This window comes from Hydra vulgaris, chromosome 07 (genome assembly GCF_038396675.1).
Source record: "Hydra vulgaris chromosome 07, alternate assembly HydraT2T_AEP".
Classification (NCBI taxonomy): domain Eukaryota; kingdom Metazoa; phylum Cnidaria; class Hydrozoa; order Anthoathecata; family Hydridae; genus Hydra; species Hydra vulgaris.
In genome coordinates, this window is record NC_088926.1 from 5,568,130 (window position 1) to 5,589,297 (window position 21,168).

The 21,168-nt window shown below is 27.5% G+C and overlaps 1 protein-coding gene across 1 annotated transcript in view; it reads left to right on the top strand.

Annotated features, from left to right (window-relative positions):
* LOC100205115 (DNA replication licensing factor mcm2) overlaps positions 1-21,168 on the top strand; it is a 39,719-nt gene that overhangs the window by 16,838 nt on the left and 1,713 nt on the right. The window contains exons 7-12 of the mRNA XM_065800869.1: positions 1,267-1,401; positions 3,818-4,009; positions 4,088-4,181; positions 8,711-9,051; positions 9,131-9,205; positions 13,243-13,401. Of these exons, the coding sequence (XP_065656941.1) occupies positions 1,267-1,401; positions 3,818-4,009; positions 4,088-4,181; positions 8,711-9,051; positions 9,131-9,205; positions 13,243-13,401 (996 nt within the window). The remainder of the gene's footprint in view (positions 1-1,266; positions 1,402-3,817; positions 4,010-4,087; positions 4,182-8,710; positions 9,052-9,130; positions 9,206-13,242; positions 13,402-21,168) is intronic.

The window sequence follows — 21,168 nt, forward strand, 5'->3', positions numbered from 1 at the left end:
AACCGTGAAGCTGCCACAGTGAAGGCAGTACTACAAAATGTCTTTTCGAGAAATGGAGTTCCGAAAGTTTTGGTGTCCGACAATGCTGCCGAATTTCATGATACCACCTTGCAGCAGTGGCTAAAGAAAATAGGTTGCTTGCCTTATAAAACCCCGTCATACCACCCTCAATCTAATGGAGCGGCCGAAAGAATGGTAGAGACGGGGCTAAAAGCGTATTCACCAGATAAAGGTTCATTATGTGGATATTTAAGCAGAATGCTTTTAAGCTATAGGACAATACCCCATGCAGGGAGATCAAGAAGTCCTTCCAAGATGATGGGGAGACAGCTAAGATCTCCTCTCATTATGAGTTTTGAAAGTGGAACACCATTATAGTATCGACAAAAACCAGATTCTAAACCTGAACTTGCTGCATTCATATCTCAGGCTGGTCTTAACACTGCAATTATTTTGAGGAATAACTCTTCCGGTACATTAGCACACTGTGATCAAATAAACAAACGCCTAAATGAACCTAACACACGTATGAATAATGAAGACGATATACATGATGATCCCATCAACAATGAGAAACTCGACCCTTCCAATAGTGATAGATCTGATATACATGATATGCCAGAACTACTTGTAACTAAGGAAGAACATATTCAGAATCGAAGAACTACACAGTCGACGAGGGGACAAAAGCCAATACGTTTCCGGGATGTGAAGCTGTAGAGCTTAATTATATGCGGACGAGCAGGAACAATGTTTGTATATATATACATGGCATTTTTTTTAGTTAATATATATATGCATGTAAAGATGGCTTACTTATAATATATTTATTAACGTTACAACAGCAATCATTAATTATTTAAAGACTATATAGAAGTTCATTGATTTTTACAAGAAATATTATTTTTATCTATTACATTCTGACGTTGTTATCTGGAGTTTTTTTCAAATTAGCTGATGTTAATTGGTCAACAAAAATGCAATTATATGACTATTTTATTGATATATGCTCTAACATTAAATATATTATATATATGGTATATTAAAATTGCAAAACAGGAATTTTATTTCAGATACTTCCTTAAAGTAAAAGCAGTAAAAGCAAAATAATATTTATAGCTAATCTACAAAAGTTTTAACCACTGTCTCACAATGATGCAGTGCCTAGTGTGTTCAGAAAAAAATTTGAAAAATTTAAGCTATTACCTTTTTTTAATAGTAAGTCAACCTCTTAATATATAATTTATATTTTTATAATCTTTTTAGACACTTTATCAAAATTACCAAAAAATAAAAATTCAAGAGAGTCCATCAAAAGTTGCAGCTGGTCGTTTGCCTAGATCTAAAGATGTTGTTTTACTTGCTGATCTTGTTGATTCTTGTAAACCGGGAGATGAAATTGTAAGAAATATTTTGCAAATTTGTTGAACTTTGTAAAATTATTTTATTGGGAGATAATGTACCATTATTAGAGTATAAAAACATATATGTCAGGTTAATTCTTAAGTAAATTATCCTAATAGTTAAAAAATCCTATAATATAACCCTGTAACCAATAAAAAATATCAAACCTGTAAAACCTGTGTTAATTTTTATTAAAAAAAAATTAACCATAGCTATGAATATATATATATATATAGAGAGAGAGAGAGAGAGAGAGAGAGAGAGAGAGAGATAAATATATATATATAGAGAGAGAGAGTGATATATAGATATATAGATATAGATATATAGTATTTGTATTAGTAATTGCTATAACTGGTGTAAGCCAGTGAGTGTAGTATTAACACATTATGACAGCCGACCTGCTTTAAAACTGTTAACTGATTGTGCTTTAACCAACTCGCTTGGCAAGCTATTCCCTAAATTAGCCAATCTATTAAATAAAAAGTTTTCGCGACATGCTTGCTTAGTGATTTCTTTGACATATTTAAAGCTGTGACCTCTCATTTGAGTTAGTTGAATACTAATTTTTTTGATTGTTTCCAAATCGTTAAAACCGTTGAAGAATTTAAAAAGTTGAATCATATCTCCTCGTTGCCTCCTTTTTGTCGAGGTAGTCAAGTTGAGAGCTTGAGTGTGCCCAAAATATCTCAATAGGTCTTAATTGCGGTACATTTTGTGGATTAGCATCCTTAGAAACATAAGTTGTATTAAACTTCTTATAAGTTTCAATTGTTAGCTTTGCATAATGACAGCTTGCACCATCAGGCCAAAATATATATTTTATATTTTTGTGATGCGAATTAATTGATGTGATGCGAAGGGAGCAAGTTTCTTCTCAATGCATTCTTTGGATTATATTTTTGTATCAATGACATTATTCTTAATTGCAAAGAAAGGCTTTGATTTACCAAATCTACTGATTGCGATCCATACTAAAACTTTCGCTTGAAACTTGATTTAAACTTATATTTAATATTATTTTCAATTTTGTCTTTATCTTGACTATAAAAGGCATCATTTCCAGGTGTGTTTTGGCTGCTCAATCTAAAATAGGACTCGTCATCCATGATAAGTTCAAACTCATTTGACAGTCGAAAATAAGTTTTCGAAAGTTTTAACAGTCATTGTTTTTGTTTAATTATTTGAATTTCAGAGCTTTCTGGTGCTTTCTTCCATTTAAATATTTAAGCCCATGCATGTTAAAAATGTTATAAGCATAACTTATATGAATTCCATATTTTAATGCAAGTTTTTTTTTACGATTGATTCCAACTTAATGGTTAATGAGTGAAATGATTTTTCTTATGTCGATTTTGTATGGTCTTCTGCTGCTTCCCAACTTTTTTTCAAGGTCAATATTGTCGTCAACTCTAATAATAATATTATAAATTGTTTGCCCTGCAACTTTCATTTGCATAAAATGATGCACTGTAAATATTTTCCCTTTGTCTATGTTATCTAAATAGAAGTTTCCAATAAGCTTTCGTTTGTCGTTTTCTTTAATTCCATCCATTTTATTTATATAATTTTAATTGCCAAAATCAGTATCAGATAATGAAATAAGAATGTCTAGTGTATATATTTAACTTCAAACTGTGGAAATATTTGAATTTGTTTGCGAGCATTCAAGTTTTGTGCAAATTTTTAGTAGCCTCGTGTTATAGTATATACAAATATATATATATATATATATATGTGTGAGTGTGTGTGTATGCATACATAAATATACAAATATTAACAAATAATTCATATTTAAATACCTTTGATATACTCTCTAACCAGGTGCAAAGATATGCAGTTTCTTCTGCAGTAAGAATACACTACTAAAGATGTAGTTTATTCCTGCTGCAGTGTTAAAAAAAAACTGCAGTGTAACTTAGTGCTGTACTTATCATTTGTTATATGTACACTAATAGTAAACTATTTTCTAGAAATTATATAAAATTTTAAAGTTTTTTTTACAAGGCTCGTCCGCATAATTTTATTATAGATCATTAGGCATAAACTTGCTTAGCAATTTCTCAGTTATTTTTGTGCTTTTAAATTTTTAAGTTTTTTCCAATTAGAATATTCAATCTTTATGAATACATCCTTGCAAAAAAAAAAAAAAAACACGTTGGTAAAAGATTTTTTAAAAATTAAAATAGTTTTTATCAATGCTAACAAATTGGTTATTCACAATAATACATAACTAGTTAGTAACTAATAAGTACACCTAACATAATTATGTAAACTTATACTAAATTTTGTAAATTTGTATTTTTTTATGGATGAAAGGAATGATGAAAAATAGTATAAATTCATAATAGTATGATTTAAATTCGGTCATAATAGTATGATTTAAATTCTGATGTGTGAGTTTTCTTAAAAGGAAGTCACTGGAATTTATCGAAACAACTATGACGGATCACTTAATACTGCAAATGGTTTTCCGGTGTTTGCTACAGTTATTGAAGCTAATTATATTACTAAACAAGATGATAAAATGGCTGTAGGAAACTTGACAGATGAAGATATCCGCATGATTATTGCTTTATCTAAAGATGAGAGAATAGGAGAAAGGGTAAAAAAAAAAAAAGTTTATTTGGTTATAATTTAAACTTTTTTTTTCTTTTTTTTTTATAAGTAATACTTTTCTTAGATTGTTGCTAGTATCGCTCCTTCTATATATGGTCATGAGGATATTAAACGTGCCCTTGCTCTAGCACTATTTGGGGGAGTAGCAAAAGATCCAGGTAATTTTGTTCAGTAATAAATAAAATGTTAATTTTAGTCAAGTTTTAAGTTCGTTTTTTGTCTAATGTATTTACATCTAAAAGTTTAAATCTGCCTCTCAAATCATGATTGAAAAACTGAGATAAATTGAGTAAATGTTTTATAAGAATTTTGGAATTTAATTTTCAACTTAATTATAATTTAAAACTAAAAATGTTGTTTCTTTTATATAAAACATTAGTAAATTTGATTTATGGAACATGCTTTTAAAAGATTACAAAAAAAAAATGTCATGCTAATGTCAACTAAGTGTCAATTATGTAATAATATGTCATTGTTGTCAATAAAATCATTGAAAATAGTGTCATGTTAATAAAATAAAAAAATTTAATTTTAATCAATTTATTTCATTTTTTGTTTTATATTTTTCCTTCATGAAATGTTTAAATTAATTATTTAAAAGAATATCAGAAAAGATGAATAAGGTCTTCTCATTAAAGCATTTTGATTAGCTCATGGAATAGTATTAGTATTTGTGTGTAATTCTAAAAAAGAACTTGTCAGAAATAGTCTGACTCGAGTAAATATTTGCTCAAATAATTAAATCAAAAAATTTTTTTTTTTTCTTTCATTTGCATGGCTGGTTTGTTTTTTTAATTAATTTGGTCAGTTTTTTAAAAGCAATGACCCAACAAGTTCAATGCAATCGTTTGTTTTTATATGTTGTTGTTTTTATATGGCTATATCTATCTTTTTTATATTTTTATATGGATATATTTTATCCTTGGTCCGGTATCAGCTATAACAGCTGTCAATCTTGAACCTGATCAGATTTCTGTAACAGCTTTGGGTTTACAGTGGCTTGTGATTTTTAACTTGAAAAAAAACTCAGTTATTTACTGCATTCAACTATCGCAATACTGTCAACATTCCTATATTTATAAATGACAACCCTCTCACTGACTTCTCTCAATTGACTTCTCATGGAAATCATATATTCAATTGATTGCAAAGTTAGCATCTGCTTCTCTTTATTGTGCTTGCCATTATCTTGATTCCATTCTCTACCACTACAAATCTCTTATTCATCCTTGTATAGAATACTGTCGTCATATTTAAGCTGGTTCTTCTAAAAACGCTCTTTCTCATCTTGACTATGTCTGAAATAACATTTTAAATGCAGTTGGACCTGTCTTATCTGCCAAGCTTCAGCCTCATTGTTATAAGGTTGTATCTATTTCTCTTTTTATACTAATACTATCATGGTCACAGCTCAAACAAGCTATAATCTCTAGTTTTGTCAACCAAAACTCAATCTCACTTGACTCATCATTTAGCAAAGTCATAATTTTTTACTGTATCTGTTTCTGCATGCTCTAAAAACTTTTATCTAATTTATTTTCGTCGTACTTCAACTCTTTTGAACTCTCTCACAACTTCATGTTTTCCTGCCTCATACAACCAACAAATTTCATACAACTACAAGTCTTAGGTCAACCGTTTGTATGCTCTTTAACACTATCCTTTGTTTTCTAGTAACTTGGCATAATAGTGATTGACTGCAGCCTATATATATATATATATATATATATATATATATATATATATATATATATATATATATATATATATATATATATATATATATATATATATATATATATATATAATAATTATTTATTTATTTATTTGATACATAAGATTATATTTATTAGAAAAATCAATAACTTTAAATATCCATCAACTTCAAATCCCATAAACCACAAAGGTTTTAAAGTTTGTGTGTGTGTGTATCTATATATATATATATATATATATATATATATATATATATATATATATATATATCAGCCTTCTCAGCTTGACGAGCGCTTTCGCGCTCTTGCAGTTTTGTGCTTACCCAAACACCCACCAATACTACGATTCGCACTTTTTTAAGCGCTCGCCAAAAAATTTCAAATGTGTTTTTAAATTGCAATAAATCTTTTTTCTTAATCAAATTCGAATAAAGAGGTACACAAAACAAATATTTTTTAAAATAGCGCATGCCAGACAAATAATTATTGTCCAGCCAGCACTTTTCGTGCGCTGGCAGTAAATTTCAAACAGAAAAGACTTGGTACTCAATGCTTCATTCCATTTCAAGCTTAATTTAAATATATGGTTGATCAGGCTTGGACAGGAATGATGCACGATTGAACCCTATTGATGACCATGCAAATGATTTTTTTTTGTTGACAACTTTACCACGACTGTTAAAATATTTTGATGATTTAAACAATTCAGAAATGTGCTGAAAAAAGAAAAGCTAATCTAAACTTAAACTAGAAAAAAAAAATTAGAGAAGAAAAAAAAAATTCTTTTCAAAAAAGAAAGTATATAAGCTTTAAAATAAAACTAAAAAACTTAAAGCAAAAATTACTTTTCTTTACGTTTTTAATTGCGTTAGAAATAAATTTCTTTAAAACTTATCTTTTGAAAGGTTTTATTAAAGTTACGCACAACGCTTTTATAAATTACTTCTAATGATTGTTAAATAAATGAGCAAATTTCATTTAAATTATTGAAAAGTGAAATTAAATTATTTAAAAGAAAAATATATATTTTAAATTCTATTAACATTTTTTTCAAACATTTGCACACAAAAAATTTTAATAGTATAATGTAGTCTTTTTAAAATTTTTAATCATTTCATTTAAGTCAAGTTTTAAAAAAAATCTTTTAAAAGATTTTTAAAAGACAAGCAAAAATAGTTTTGTATGTTTAAATTTATCATTAAAAAAACATGCTAACTAAAAATATTTAAGTATAACATTTTCTGTACATAAAAAATGTGTTTATTTTAAAAGATCATGATTAATTTTTTTAATTTGAAGCCTTCATGTAAAATAAAAACTTTAGAAAAGATCAACAATTAAAAGTTATTCATAATGTAAAGCTTTTTATTGCATTTAAATTGTTAAAACAGCCATGGTCAAACTGTAAAGAAAAATAATAATAAGTGTGGTCAGTTATAGTGTACGATTGCAGGCCATTCCTTTCTAATTCTGGCTGATGAGTGCTGAAAATGGCATAAAACTTTAAGTACCATCAAAAAGTTTTTTTTCACCTAATTTTTTTTTTATTTATTAATATATTTTGTGATTATTTCACTTTATATTGATCACTCCCAAATCTAAAATAAGTTGATTATTATCACATAATCAAAACAACAATACATATATATATATGTGTGTGCCATTTTTTAGTGCCAGTACAATTTTACCAGTATAAGTGCTAAAATTAAAAATTTCATAAATCATAAATTTCATCATTAACAAATATCGGAAAATCAATACTACGAAAATCTTCTTTTAAAATGGTGTTGATACAAAATAACCTGGTCAGAAAAATATTATTTATTATTATTTTAAAATTAATGCATCTACTTTTCCGACTACAAGTATCACCATGAAGTGTTTGACTTTTAAGTCTGTTTTTTATATTTTTTGTATTTATAAATGCTTTTGAAGTTGATTAAATTAGTAGCAAGTTTAGACTTACCTTATTTTTTGTTTATTTTAGCATATAACTAATTATTTTTATCCTATATTTGTATTACCTGGATTAACATCTGTTTTATTTAAATAATATTTAAAACATAATAATTATGAGAGTCTTATGAAAGAACTTATATATTTTTGTTGCAGTAAATTTGTTGTTTTTTCTGCCAAAATTTTCATGTGCTAAATTTGAGTTAATTCACCCTTTGTTAGAGTAACTTTGGTGGCATATGCATTTATTATCAAGACTGTAGTTAAATACTTTTTGTCATTAATAATATCCTTCCAGTTCAAATAGCTTAGTCATATAATAAATTATGAATAACTGTAATAGTAGATCAAGAAAAGCTCATAAATTTTTATTATCTCATCATATATATATATATATATAACCCTGATGCGGTAGTGGTGTAGTGGTAGAGCGCTCGCTTCCTAAGCGAGAGGTTCTAAGTTCGATCTCCACCACATCTCTGGTAGTACCGCGCTCGACTTGTTTCTCCGCGCAGCGGCCTTGTTCGTCAAGGTTCGTGTTTCAGATTTATAGAGTTGAGAGAGGGTTATAACCACAATTAAGTAGCCTCCTTGTCTGTAGTGGCCTTCTGGGCCTTGGGGAGGTGAAATAACAAAAAAAAATTTATATCATTTTTTATTTTTATTTTACTTTTTTTATTTATTATTTATTTTATTTTTTTTAATTTTATTAATTTTTTTTTTTTTTTTTATATAATTTTTATTTATTGTTTTTTTGTTTTTTTTTTTATATTTATTTACTTATTTTTATTATCATGTAGATAACAAAAGCTCATAAATTTTTATTATTATATAACTCCATAATTTAATTAATGAGAAAGTTAAAATGTTGGATAAACTTAACAAAATAATTACATTGTAATATAATTTATTCTAATAAAGTTAATACCAAATTATAGTAATTTCTTCCAAATAGTTGTTGTTATAGTTTGCTTGATAGCAGTTTCGATATTTATTTAAATTATTACTCTATGCAGGTGGTAAACATAAACTTAGAGGAGATATAAATATTCTGTTGTGCGGTGATCCAGGAACTGCTAAGTCTCAGTTTCTGAAGTATGTAGAAAAAACAGCGTTACGACCAGTGTTTACAACAGGACAGGGGGCAAGTGCTGTTGGTTTAACAGCTTATGTGCAACGACATCCTGTAACTAAAGAATGGACTTTAGAAGCTGGAGCGTTGGTATTGGCTGACAGAGGAATTTGCATGATTGATGAGTTTGATAAGATGAATGATGCTGATCGTACAAGTATACATGAAGCTATGGAGCAACAAAGTATTTCAATATCAAAAGCCGGTATTGTCACTTCTCTTCAGGTAAACTTTTTTTATTACATTAAAAAGAATATTGATTTATTTATCAATCTGTGGTTATCTTACTTTTTTTTTTTTTAAGGCTCGTTGTAGCATCATAGCTGCAGCTAATCCTATAGGAGGCAGATATGACTCTTCATTAACATTTGCTGAAAATGTGGGTAAAAACTAAAAATTAGTTATTTTAATTGTTTTTGTATAGTATCCCAGCAAATACATTGCATCTTCTCAACGTCTTTAAAAGGAATTTATGTCGAAGAATCTTTATGTGTTTGCTGGGATTTTTAATTCAAAAATACTTTATATATATGAATATATCCAGGCTAGTTTTAATAATGGTACACCCCAAATTTCTGCCCAAACTCAATTCAAAACAATTTTATATAGCAAGTTATTCACAAAAAAAAATTATAAAGCAATTTTTTATTACTTACTGTCTTGCTGTTTTGTAATGATAAAATATGTTATAATAATTACAAAATTGTTACTAATGTTGTTTAGAAAAAGCAAAATGATTTTTAAAACAGACTAATAATGTATTATAAGTCAATCAGAATGCTTAATTCGAATTTACGTGGATGAAAAATAAAATGTTTTACAATTAAATTAAATGTAAAACACACGTTTTGATTGGATTAAAATATGAAATGCTTAGCATTATATACTTTTACAATTCCTATTTATAAAAACATTAACTTGTTTTAAAATACACTTCATATGAGTTTCTCCTCCGCTTATGTTTACATAGCTTATGTTTACATTTTTTTTTTTATATTGCACTCCGCTAATGTTTACATAACTATAATTTACATTGCAATTAAACTCTATAAGCTTTAAACTTTCTTGTTTTAGATAATAGTAAAATTGCAGTAAAAATGTAATTAAATGGTTTAAATAAGAAAATAAACAATAAAAAGTTTTTTAAATTAACATTATAATAATCACGCCAAAAAAACTTGATTTGAAAAGAAAGAGAGGAGCAACAAAAAAAGTTATTAACTTTTGAATTAATTGATGATCTAGCTATGCAATAAATATGCTATGTAATAAATCTTTTTAGTTTATTTAAAAGAAATATAAATATATTGTTTATATAGTTATATAAATATTATACATAAATGATTAATATTGATATATTAATAAATGTCATAGTTATAACACTTCTCTAGCGAGTACCTGCAGTAAAGGATACTCATAAGATAAGTAATATAAATGAAATTTAGCGATGAATCAATGTTGACACTAAAGCTGTCAATCTAATGTTAATGACTATTTTGATTAATTATTTATATTTTTATATCGAATTTAAAGTTTATGCAAATGCTAGATATTAGGGCAAGGTATATTATATTTTTTTAAATTTATCTTCTAAGAAAAAGGTCTTTCAAATGTAGACAGGGTATTTAGACCGGTATGCCTAAAAAATTTCTGGATTCATCACATATATGTATGTATATATATATCACATGTATATATATGTATATGTGTGTGTGTGTGTGTTTATATATATATATATATATATATATATATATATATATATATATATATATATATATATATATATATATATATATTAGTATTTATTTATATGTATTTGTATTTTTATATATGTGTGTGTGAAAAGGCAAAAATCTTGAGTTAATTATTTTTTAATTTGTTTTTAAATATAATTTCTATTACACTGTATCTTTCATAAAAAATGATAATTAGATTGTTTTTTTAAGCGGCATTCAAGTTTTTATAATTTTTTTTTATAGCGATATTGTTTAAATTATATTTTATAAATATTTTATGAAGATAAAGACTTTAAATAATTTTTAACATGGTTTCAAATTGAATTTGAATTTCAATGCAGTACTTTATAATACGCAACTGATGTAATTTAAATTTTAATGATGCAAATATGATTATTAAGTAAAGTTACACTTACTTGAATAGTGCTTTTCTATTATGCAACAAAACCTCATAACAAAGGCCTGATATTATATATATATATTAAATAGGGGAGAGTTGCCATAATTGGAACACTTGCATTTATTTTTTGAGAAAAAATTAATTATGGCTTTATTTTTTATTTTTTTAGTAAAACGCTTTATTCTTAAAGCGCTCCAGTTAAGGCAACTCTCCCTTCTCTCTCTCTCTCTCTCTCTCTCTCTCTCTCTCTCTCTCTCTTTCTCTCTCTCTCTCTCTCTCTCTATATATATATATATATATATATATATATATATATATATATATATATATATATATATATATATATATATATATATATATACATATACATATACTATAGGGTATTTATATAAGCATTTGCTCATTATTTTTGCTTATATTAATCAATATGGCTTTTTTTAGAAAAAGAAGAAAAAAACAAAGAATAATAAATGAAAAGATTGCTGCCCTATACCAAACCCTCAGTTGATATAGCAGCACTCCGCTGCGAGTCAGGCTGTATTTCAGTCGATGTATGTACTGAAGCCCCCGGCAGCAAGCTATTTTAGCATGACATCACACTGCTCATCTAAATCAGCAGTATAAGATATATATATATATATATATATATATATATACATATATATATACACACACTCCTGAATAAAGTCGTCTATTTTAAGGTTTAATAATTTTTCAAATAATATTATAATCAATCAGGGTAAGATAATAATGCAAAAATATCTTTTGAAAACTTGTGATAATAAAATGTGCAGCCATGGCGTAGATGTTAGAGTTCTGGCTTCAGAACCGGAGGTCCATGGTTCGAAGCCGGTTCTGGTCATATATGCATCATTGTTAAGGAAGGAGGTGTGAATGTCCTGGTTAAATGCTATTACATGGTGCTCTGTGATTAGACCATTAGGACTTCTTGAAGCACCAAAATATCTGATAATAATTTAAAGAATTAACTTGTTTAAGTGTATGGATAAAGCAAATGAAAAATTTACTTTATTTCAGTCATCAAGAAGAGTAATTTTTAGCTCAACCAAGATATTTTTTAATTATTGGAGGCATGAGTTTCAGCTTCTACTTGGTTTTCTACACTTGAATTCTAATTTGTAACTTTCCTTTTTAAAGATCCAAGTGGTATGTTGATGCCTTGGTCTTTCAAAACACTTTTCAGTTTGATTGGTGGCATCTTACAATTTTGTTAGATAACTTTTTTGATTTTTCTGTTGTCTCTGGTACTTGTTATTCTTTTTTAACCACAGCAGCCTGATCTTTTGCAAGAATTCAATAATACTTCATTGGGTGCGATCAGTTTCTTAAAGAACTTTAGATTAGGAACATTTGATGTATATCAAATGTTCCTAATCTAAAACAAAAAATGAATGGCAATATAATGAAAGTTAAATTGCATACAAGCAACAAAAAGTAAACACCAATAACCCCTACTTATCAAAAAAAATCCAAAAAACTAACAAAATTTGGAAATCTCATTTTTGAGTTTAATAATTCAAGCATATATATATATATATAATATATATATATATATATATATATATATATATATATATATATATATATATATATATATATATATATTTATATATTTTTAAGGGCAGGCCACAGTACCACATAAGTTAAATAATTATTTTTACTAATGGATGCATAAAATATTGTTCCTTTTACAATAAAAATTATGTTTTATGAAAGTGTAGCTCATCTCTAGGTTCTGCAAAATTTCAGGTAGAAAAAACTAATAACAATTTGTTATCTAAATACACTAGGTATGTATGCATGTGTGTGTATATATATATGCACACACACATATTAAACGACCGGGGCTAGGTTTGGTAACACATAGCCGCGACCGGGGCCAGGTTTATGACCAGGGCTGCATAAGTATTGATAGATCCTATAAAAATGTTATTTTTAATTAAAATTTATGATATGAGTTATAATTAAAAACAATACTTTTATAGGATCTATCAATTTTAATTCAGCCCCGGCCGGGTTTATGACTGGGGCTGCATTAATATTAATAGATCCTATAAAAGTATTGTTTTTAATTATAACTCATATCATAAATTTTAATTAAAAATAACATTTTTATAGGATCTATCAATATTTATGCAGTCCTGGTCATAAACCTGGCCCCAGTCGCGGCTATGTGTTATCAAACCTAGCCCCAGCCAAAGCCCCAGTCGTTTACTACACTCACATACATACATACATGTTTTAAGTTTTGTTTTTCAGGTTGATTTAACTGAGCCGATCTTATCTCGTTTTGATATTTTATGTGTTGTGCGAGACACTGTTGATGCAGTTCAAGATGAGATGCTGGCCAGATTTGTTGTTAACAGTCATGTAAAGCATCACCCTGGTTATTCAGATGAATCTGTTGATAATCAATTGGTATTTTTAATTTTGTACTCTATTATCCTATATCCAAATTTTAATCTATATTTTATAATTCTTAATTTAAAAAAAAAAATGTAATATTTTTATTACAGTTATAAAGTTTAATACTATATTTTATATTATAATTTTCTCAACTTTATTATCTCTTTCTAACTTAAAATGACTTCATTTATCCAATTAGATTTGAGTACATAATTTTTTTCATATAAATTTATTTTTATCATATTATATTAATTTTATTTGTTATAATAATTTTTTAAATATTTTGCTGTTTTTTATTTTCACATAGCCCTAAAGACACGGGTTTTTTTTTCCTTTCGTAAACTCTTGAAATACTCAACACTAATGTTAAACTTCATGTTAAATGTAAAAATTTTATTTAAAAAACAGAATTATATGATCTTAAGCTCTTTTTCGCTGCAATTTTCATTAAACTTAATGGACTGTTTTGATTTTTCATTTAACTTATGACTCCGCAAAGGAAAACTTAATTTTTTTTTGTTTTGTGTATTAGTGGAATTTGACTTTGCCTAAATAATGAACGATCCCTAAGGCAAGTGTTTAGACTAAGACTTTTATAATTTTATGTAAATTATGTTAAAAATAGTGCACTTTTATACTAAATTTAGCATTTTAAAAATTAAAATAAGCAATATATATTGCAGCAAGTTAGATAAATTTGCAGAATGGAATGGTGTCACTGCGTTTTTGCATCTTTTTTTGTATCTTGTCACTTTAGCACCAAAGTTTGTTTCTTGATTCTTCTTCACTTACACTACTTTTGCACTTTTCATTTTTTGCTTTATTAAGTGCAAAAGCAATAGGTTCTAGGCAAGCAAACAAATTTTTTTCTTTATGACAAGGTTAGAGATGGCCCAATGCAATATTAAGTCAAATATGTCTTAATTTGCTTAGCAGATTTGCACTAGAGTTGATTAATCCACAATAAACATTTTAAGACAGTCACTCATGGTATTTCACCAAGTATCTTGAGGTAACTAGAGATTTTGTTGAGCAGCTATTTTGCCAAGCAAAGAGTTGGTTTCTGAAATATTTGACAATATGCTCTATCTAATCTTAAGTATTGTCCATTTCCAGGTAGTGCATTAATGAATTTATTAAATATGTTGAGCAATAGGGTGACTTTAAAAGCAACCTTTTTTAAATGTTGTAAAGATGTCCAACCCTTATATGTGTTCTATTTAATAAAACATTAAATTTTAAAAATTTAAACTAATAAATATTTTTAGAAGGTGCACCAAAACACCAGACAGGTCACTAATATTATCCAAAAAAAAAGTTTTCAAAGTATATCATGTTGGGTCTTAAATGAAGTGAAGTTACATAAAAGTTTCGAAAATATGAATCATTTTATAAAAAATATTAAGAAAAAAATATATAATAAAATAATATTGTTGAATATATTTTTTTCCTTTTTAGTTTTAAAAAATATCATTTTCTCTTCATTAAAGTCTAAAACAATAATTTATTTATAAAATGACTAGCTGACCAGACCCCTAAAATCATGGGTCTTTGTAAATCTATTCCTCGCCAACCTTTTCTATACTTTTTCCGTATATATATATATATATATATATATATATATATATATATATATATATATATATATATATATATATATATATATACACAGACACTACCGCAATTAATTTGAGACCAGCGGTTAAAAATGGTATTTACATTTCAAAAATGAATATATCTGATTATCATATTTGCACTTCTTTATTATTAGATCAAAAATAAAAAGGGCACAATAAATAAGTTGATAGAATAGGATATGAGCATTTTTGCACCCAATTTGCTTATGTACAAAAGTGTATGTGCTGAGTTCTTCCAGCATAAAAGACAATACAGGTATTATTTTTAACTGTTACTTAATTTTGATTAATGACTTGTAATTGATATTGAAAATATAATTTTTCTCATTGGTAGCTTCTTGTAGATACTTTATGTAGATCCAATATAGTATATAATGACTTGCAAATGAATATACAAATATTGTATTATTCAAACTGTTTATTTTTTTTTTAGTTTCTATTTTGTTTTGTTTTTTTATTCTATTTTGTTATTTTTTTTTTAGTTTCTGTTTTGCTCCAGTTCAAGAATTAAGCTTTGAACAGAGAGTTTGCATTGTTTTACTTGATGATGAAGGTGTTTCAGAAAGAAAAATTGCTGAAAGAATGAATTTATCAAAGACTGGAGTTCACAATACAATTAAGCGTTTCAAGGAAACTGGTCAATATTGTGACTTACCACGACCTAAACAGCCTAGAAAGACAGATGAACATGGTGATCGTCGTATTACGAGATTATCTATGTCAAACAGAAAATTAACAGCTCCACAAATAATGAGAGAATACAATGAAACTGCTGAAAAACTTGTTTGTGTCTGGATAATAAGAAACCGTTTGATGAAAGCTGAACTTAGAGGGCATGTAGCTGCCAAGAAACTGTTGCTAAGGAAAGCAAACAAGATGAAACGACTACAATGGGCTCGCAAACATGCCAACTGGACAATAAGTCAATGGAAAATAGTAGTGTGGAGCGATGAGTCCAAGTTTGAATTTTTTGGCAACAAGAGAAGAATATTTGTACTCCGGCACCAGAATGAACGTTACATTCCGCAGTGCATTGTGCCTACTGTTAAGCATGGAGGAGGTTCAATAATGGTATGGGGTTGTTTTGCAGGTCACAAAATAGGAGATTTGATCAGAGTTTGTGGAATTATGAAAAGGGAGCAATACAGAAAAATTTTGGAGAATCATGCTGTTCCATCTGCTCATCGAATAGCGGTTTGACGCCAGCCTGTTTTTATTGCAAGATAATGATTCAAAGCACAAATCTAAACTTTGTACAAATTATCTGAATCAACTAGTACAAGAAAAAACCCTTACTCTAATGGACTGGCCAGCACACACCTCAATCCCATTGAGCTTCTTTGGGATGAAATAGACCGTTATGTGGAGAAATTCCTAGTAAAATCTGATAAACATTTATGGGAGTTACAGCAAAAGGCTTGGAAAGCTGTAACCATAGAAACTTTAAACAAATTAATCTATCGTATGCCAAGAACATGTGAAGCAGTAATGAAGAAACGTGGTAGTTATTTTGATGAACGCAAAGTTTGAAACTTGTGCAAAATAATAAAGATCTTATAATTTAACTTTTTAATGTTTGTTAAGTTTTCTATTTGTTTAAAAATATTTGTGAAGAAAACTAAATAAAGTATATTTCATGAACTGATTTGTAGTTTTTTTATTCACTGAGATCGAAAAAAACATAAACGAAAATATAACTGATAGATTTAATTGATTTTTAATAGAATTACTGTTTTCTCATCATTGGTTTCAAATTAATTGCCGGTAGTGTATATATATATATATATATATATATATATATATATATATATATATATATATATATATATATATATATATATATATATATATATATATATATATATATATATATATATATATATATATATATATATATATATATATATATATATGTATATATATATATATATATATATATATATGTATATATATATATATATTTATATATATATATATATATTAGGGTGGTGCTAAAAACAAATTATTTTAAAAATGTCAGCTGACAACCCCTAAATGTGTTTTATATAATAAAATAATACTGGATTTAAAAAATTTTTGAATAAAAAATATTTTTACGGGTGCCACAAAAATATGAATCATTTTATAAATATATTATTATTTTAGATTTTAGTAAATAGAAAATGACATATTTTAATTTAAAACCAAAAAAGGGGAATTTAACAAGATTTTTTTAATTATAATTTTTTTATCTCTGCTTTTTATAAAACAATGATTATTTTTGAAATTTTTACATAATTTTGCTTCATTTGAGCCCCAACATGATATACTTTTGAAAGACTTTTTTTTTTTATAATATTAGGAACCTGTTTAATGTATAAGGGCCTTGTGGCACCCGTAAAAATACTTTTTATTCAAAAAATTTTTAAATCCAGTATTATTTTATTATATAAAACACATTTAGGGGTTGTCAGCTGACATTTTTAAAATAAGTTGTTTTTACCACCACCCTAATATATATATATATATATATCCTAGCTGTCCGGAACCGTAAAGTTCTGGTCTTCACATAACTGACTATTTTTATACTTATACATCTTATCTATTCCATACTGATCGTTCCAAAATATTTCTATACTTATTCCTTATTTACAATATTTTTTAGTCAACAATAGAAAACAATTCATTTAAAAAAATTGCTTTAGAAGCAAAAAAAATTGACATGTGCACCTTTTCCTCTTATGTAGAGTTTATAAGAGATTTATAAAATGGGTTCCTCTACATTCATATTATCCCTTACGTTCGATAGCTCAGTGATTTAGTGAGCTGTCATCAGTGTCATTTTTGCGAGGGTACAAATCTGCCCTTTAACACAATACATTTTTTATTTATAGCAATATAGAAAAAAAGACTGTTGAAATAAAATTTTAAAGTTTAGCGAGCTACGGGCATCTCAAGTTTTAAAGTTTTGCATCTCGGGCATCTGCGCAAGTATCTCTATTATGATAGAGCTACTTGCGCATATGCGCAACCGATTTCTCCCAATGTTTTGATGTTTTTAGAAATTTCAAGGTTTTTTAAAAGTTCTCTTCATTTGTTTTATAAAGTATCTTTATATGTTATGTATATAATATCTATAGAACTTCAAAAACTGTTTTATTTTGTGTTTTAAAAAATCAAAAAAGATTATTAAAAAATGTGCAAGCATAAAAATTTGAACCGCATTGATGCACTTCAGATTTGCTGTAAGCTAATTACTTTGGTCATTTAGATGTATTGTATGACAAATATTTTAATAGTATTTGATAAAAAACAATAGTATTTAATAAACTTTATAAAATTGCAAATAAATGCTATAAATCAAAATTAAGGATATGTTGCTGTAATGCAGTTTTCAAGTAAAAGAAAGTAAAACTGTAAAACTTGATATATGTTTTAAATTACATTTTTTTATTTTTTTTTTATTTTGATTGTTTTTAATAAAACATTTTAGAGCTTGGTGATAAGACTAAATTTGTCTTTTTCTAGCCCCGGTCATGTAATTATTTTTTATAAGTTACGACTGTAAATTTTTAAAAGTGAAAATAAATAAATTAAAATTTGAAGTTTAATAAGTTAGAGATTTTTATTTTATTTTTTAACAAATGTTCAGATAGCATGTAATTTCTAAAAATTTTCAAAAGTATTCCTTTGAACTTTTTTCGAATTTTTTTTAGTTTTATAATTTGAATTTCTGAAAAGTATTCCAATAAAATTTTTTAAGATTAAATTTTAAATTTTGACTCTTTATAATTTGGATTTCTGAAAAGTATTCCTTTATAAAAGATTAATTGATTGTATTTAATAAAACATTTTATCAAAAGGAAAATCATGCTGCTAGTTAAACAAAAACTTATATACAAATCTTTTGTAGAAAAGAAAGGGAAGTCTAACATAAAGAAACATTACATCTGTCCTTCAGCCCATCAATCAAGGTGTAGTATGACGTCTTTAAGCTTATTACTGTTGCAAAATTGTTTGTTTGTGTATCAAGGATTCCAGTAATAAAAAATCCCTGCTGAAATTTATTATCATTCAAGCAATATAAGATTTCATTGAAATGCCGCGTCAAAGGAGACAATTGTTTTAAAAAATCTGGTGTCAGTAAAACAAGCCAGCAGTTGGCAGAAGTTGATAGATATAGTTCCATTTAAATCTTTGACAGAAGAGCTTGACAACAACAATGATGAGTTTGAAGATAAAATTGATGAAGGTATAGGTGTTGAAGCCAGCCACACTCATATGATGTTCAATAAGAAGAGACTTTTTGGGTGTGGAGGAGGAACCGTGGGAGCCACCGGAGGAGCTGGAATCATAGCTTGCTAAAAGAAAGAAAAAAAATTAGGAGCCATGAGTTCAAAAAAACTTGGAGCTAGAGCCATGTATTTTCCCACCCATCCCTGGTTTTACAACCCAAAATACTGATATAAAATATGATCACTGAAACTCGCACTGAACACTGAAACACTGAAACCTAGCACTGAAACTCTGAAAAAATTCGACAACAGTAATTTTTGAGCTATTTCTTTGTTAGACATTCTTTTTCAAGTTTTTTAATGGTTTTCTTTTTTCTTTTTTGAAATTCACTCCCAACAATGCTGCAAGCAACCACTATTAAGCTTGGAGTTGCTAAAAAAAATAATAGAGTTATAGAGCGAGGAAACGGTTAACTGAAAACAAAAAAACTAGATAAATAAAAGTTTTTGTAGCATGCAGGGACAGATACAGTAAAAGAATGAGACTTTGATGAATGACAAGTAAAGTAGAATGAGTTTTAGTTGATGGAACTAGAGATGCTTTCATCTCTTTTGAGCAGCGACCATGATAGTATTTGTTGAAAATATAGAGATACAACTTTATGATGATGGGAAAGAGGTTCAGCAGTTTGACTTGGTCCAACTGCGCTTACTATGTGTTTTTGGACCTTGTCTAGAAGATAAAGAGCATCATTAGAAGAACCAGCCCAAATATCACAACAGTAATCCATACAGGGACAGATAAGAGATTTGGTAAAGAATGGAATCAGGAGAGAAAATGGTGAGCTCGATAAAGAGAAGCAACCTTAGCAGATGCTAATTTAGCAATCAATTATATGTATGGTTTTTATGATAGGTCAGTAGTAAATGGCAATCCAAGAAGATGTAAAGAAGAGGACTCAGTGAGAGACTTGCTATTTTGAACCTTAAGGTACCCTAAAAGTTACTGGAAATAAAGAATTGGTGGTGTGTTGGCGGGGATGACTTTAATAAAGCGGTTAAAAAGAAACAATTTGATAATCTCAAAAATTTTCATAGAAGTTACTGGAAATAAAGAAGAGTGTTGGCGGGGATGACTTTATCAAAGCGGTTACAAAGAAACAATTTGATTATCTCAAAAATTTTCTCAGAAACACCGTAAACAAGGTTATGAAAAAGATCAACATGCCAAACTTTGTAGAAAACCTTAAATATGTCAAGAGCAATAGCCCTAGCCTCTCCGCCTCCATCTAATGCACAATAAAATCTTTCTGTCATAGCAGTTAGCAAGTCAGCCGTAGAGCGAAAGGATCGAGAACCGTATTGATTGTCTGACAGCAAGTTATTTGACTCAAGATGAGATGTGAGAAATTTGTTTATCAAAGACTCAAAGATCTTGCTAATAACAGAAATAAGACTGATTGTTCATTGGAGTTTTTGAAAATTGGAACAACAGATGTCATTTTCCAGCAGGCAGGAAAACAAGACTCAGTCAAGCACTTATTAAATAGTTTAGAGAAAATCGAAGTGAGTTCTGGAGAACATTTTTGTAAGACTGTGACAGGATTGCATTTTTCTATTATAAATTTGTTTCTAATTTTTTGTTTGTTGAACTATATGTTTTCATGAATGATAGAAATAATCTAATTTTTCAAAGGAATACATTTTGAATTAAGAATAAATGGTTTTAAAAAAATGTTAATAAAGTTGTAAACTTTGAAATTGGCTCAAGGACGAAAATATTGTTTGAGAATTTTGAAATCTCAAGAAGATCTTGGTCCAAATGAGTGCCTAAGGGACTGGGGAAAAGTTCAAAGCATCAAAATTCAACTGTATATAACAATTTTATATATGGTTATGTAAGTTTTTTATGCAAGCAACCTGGAATT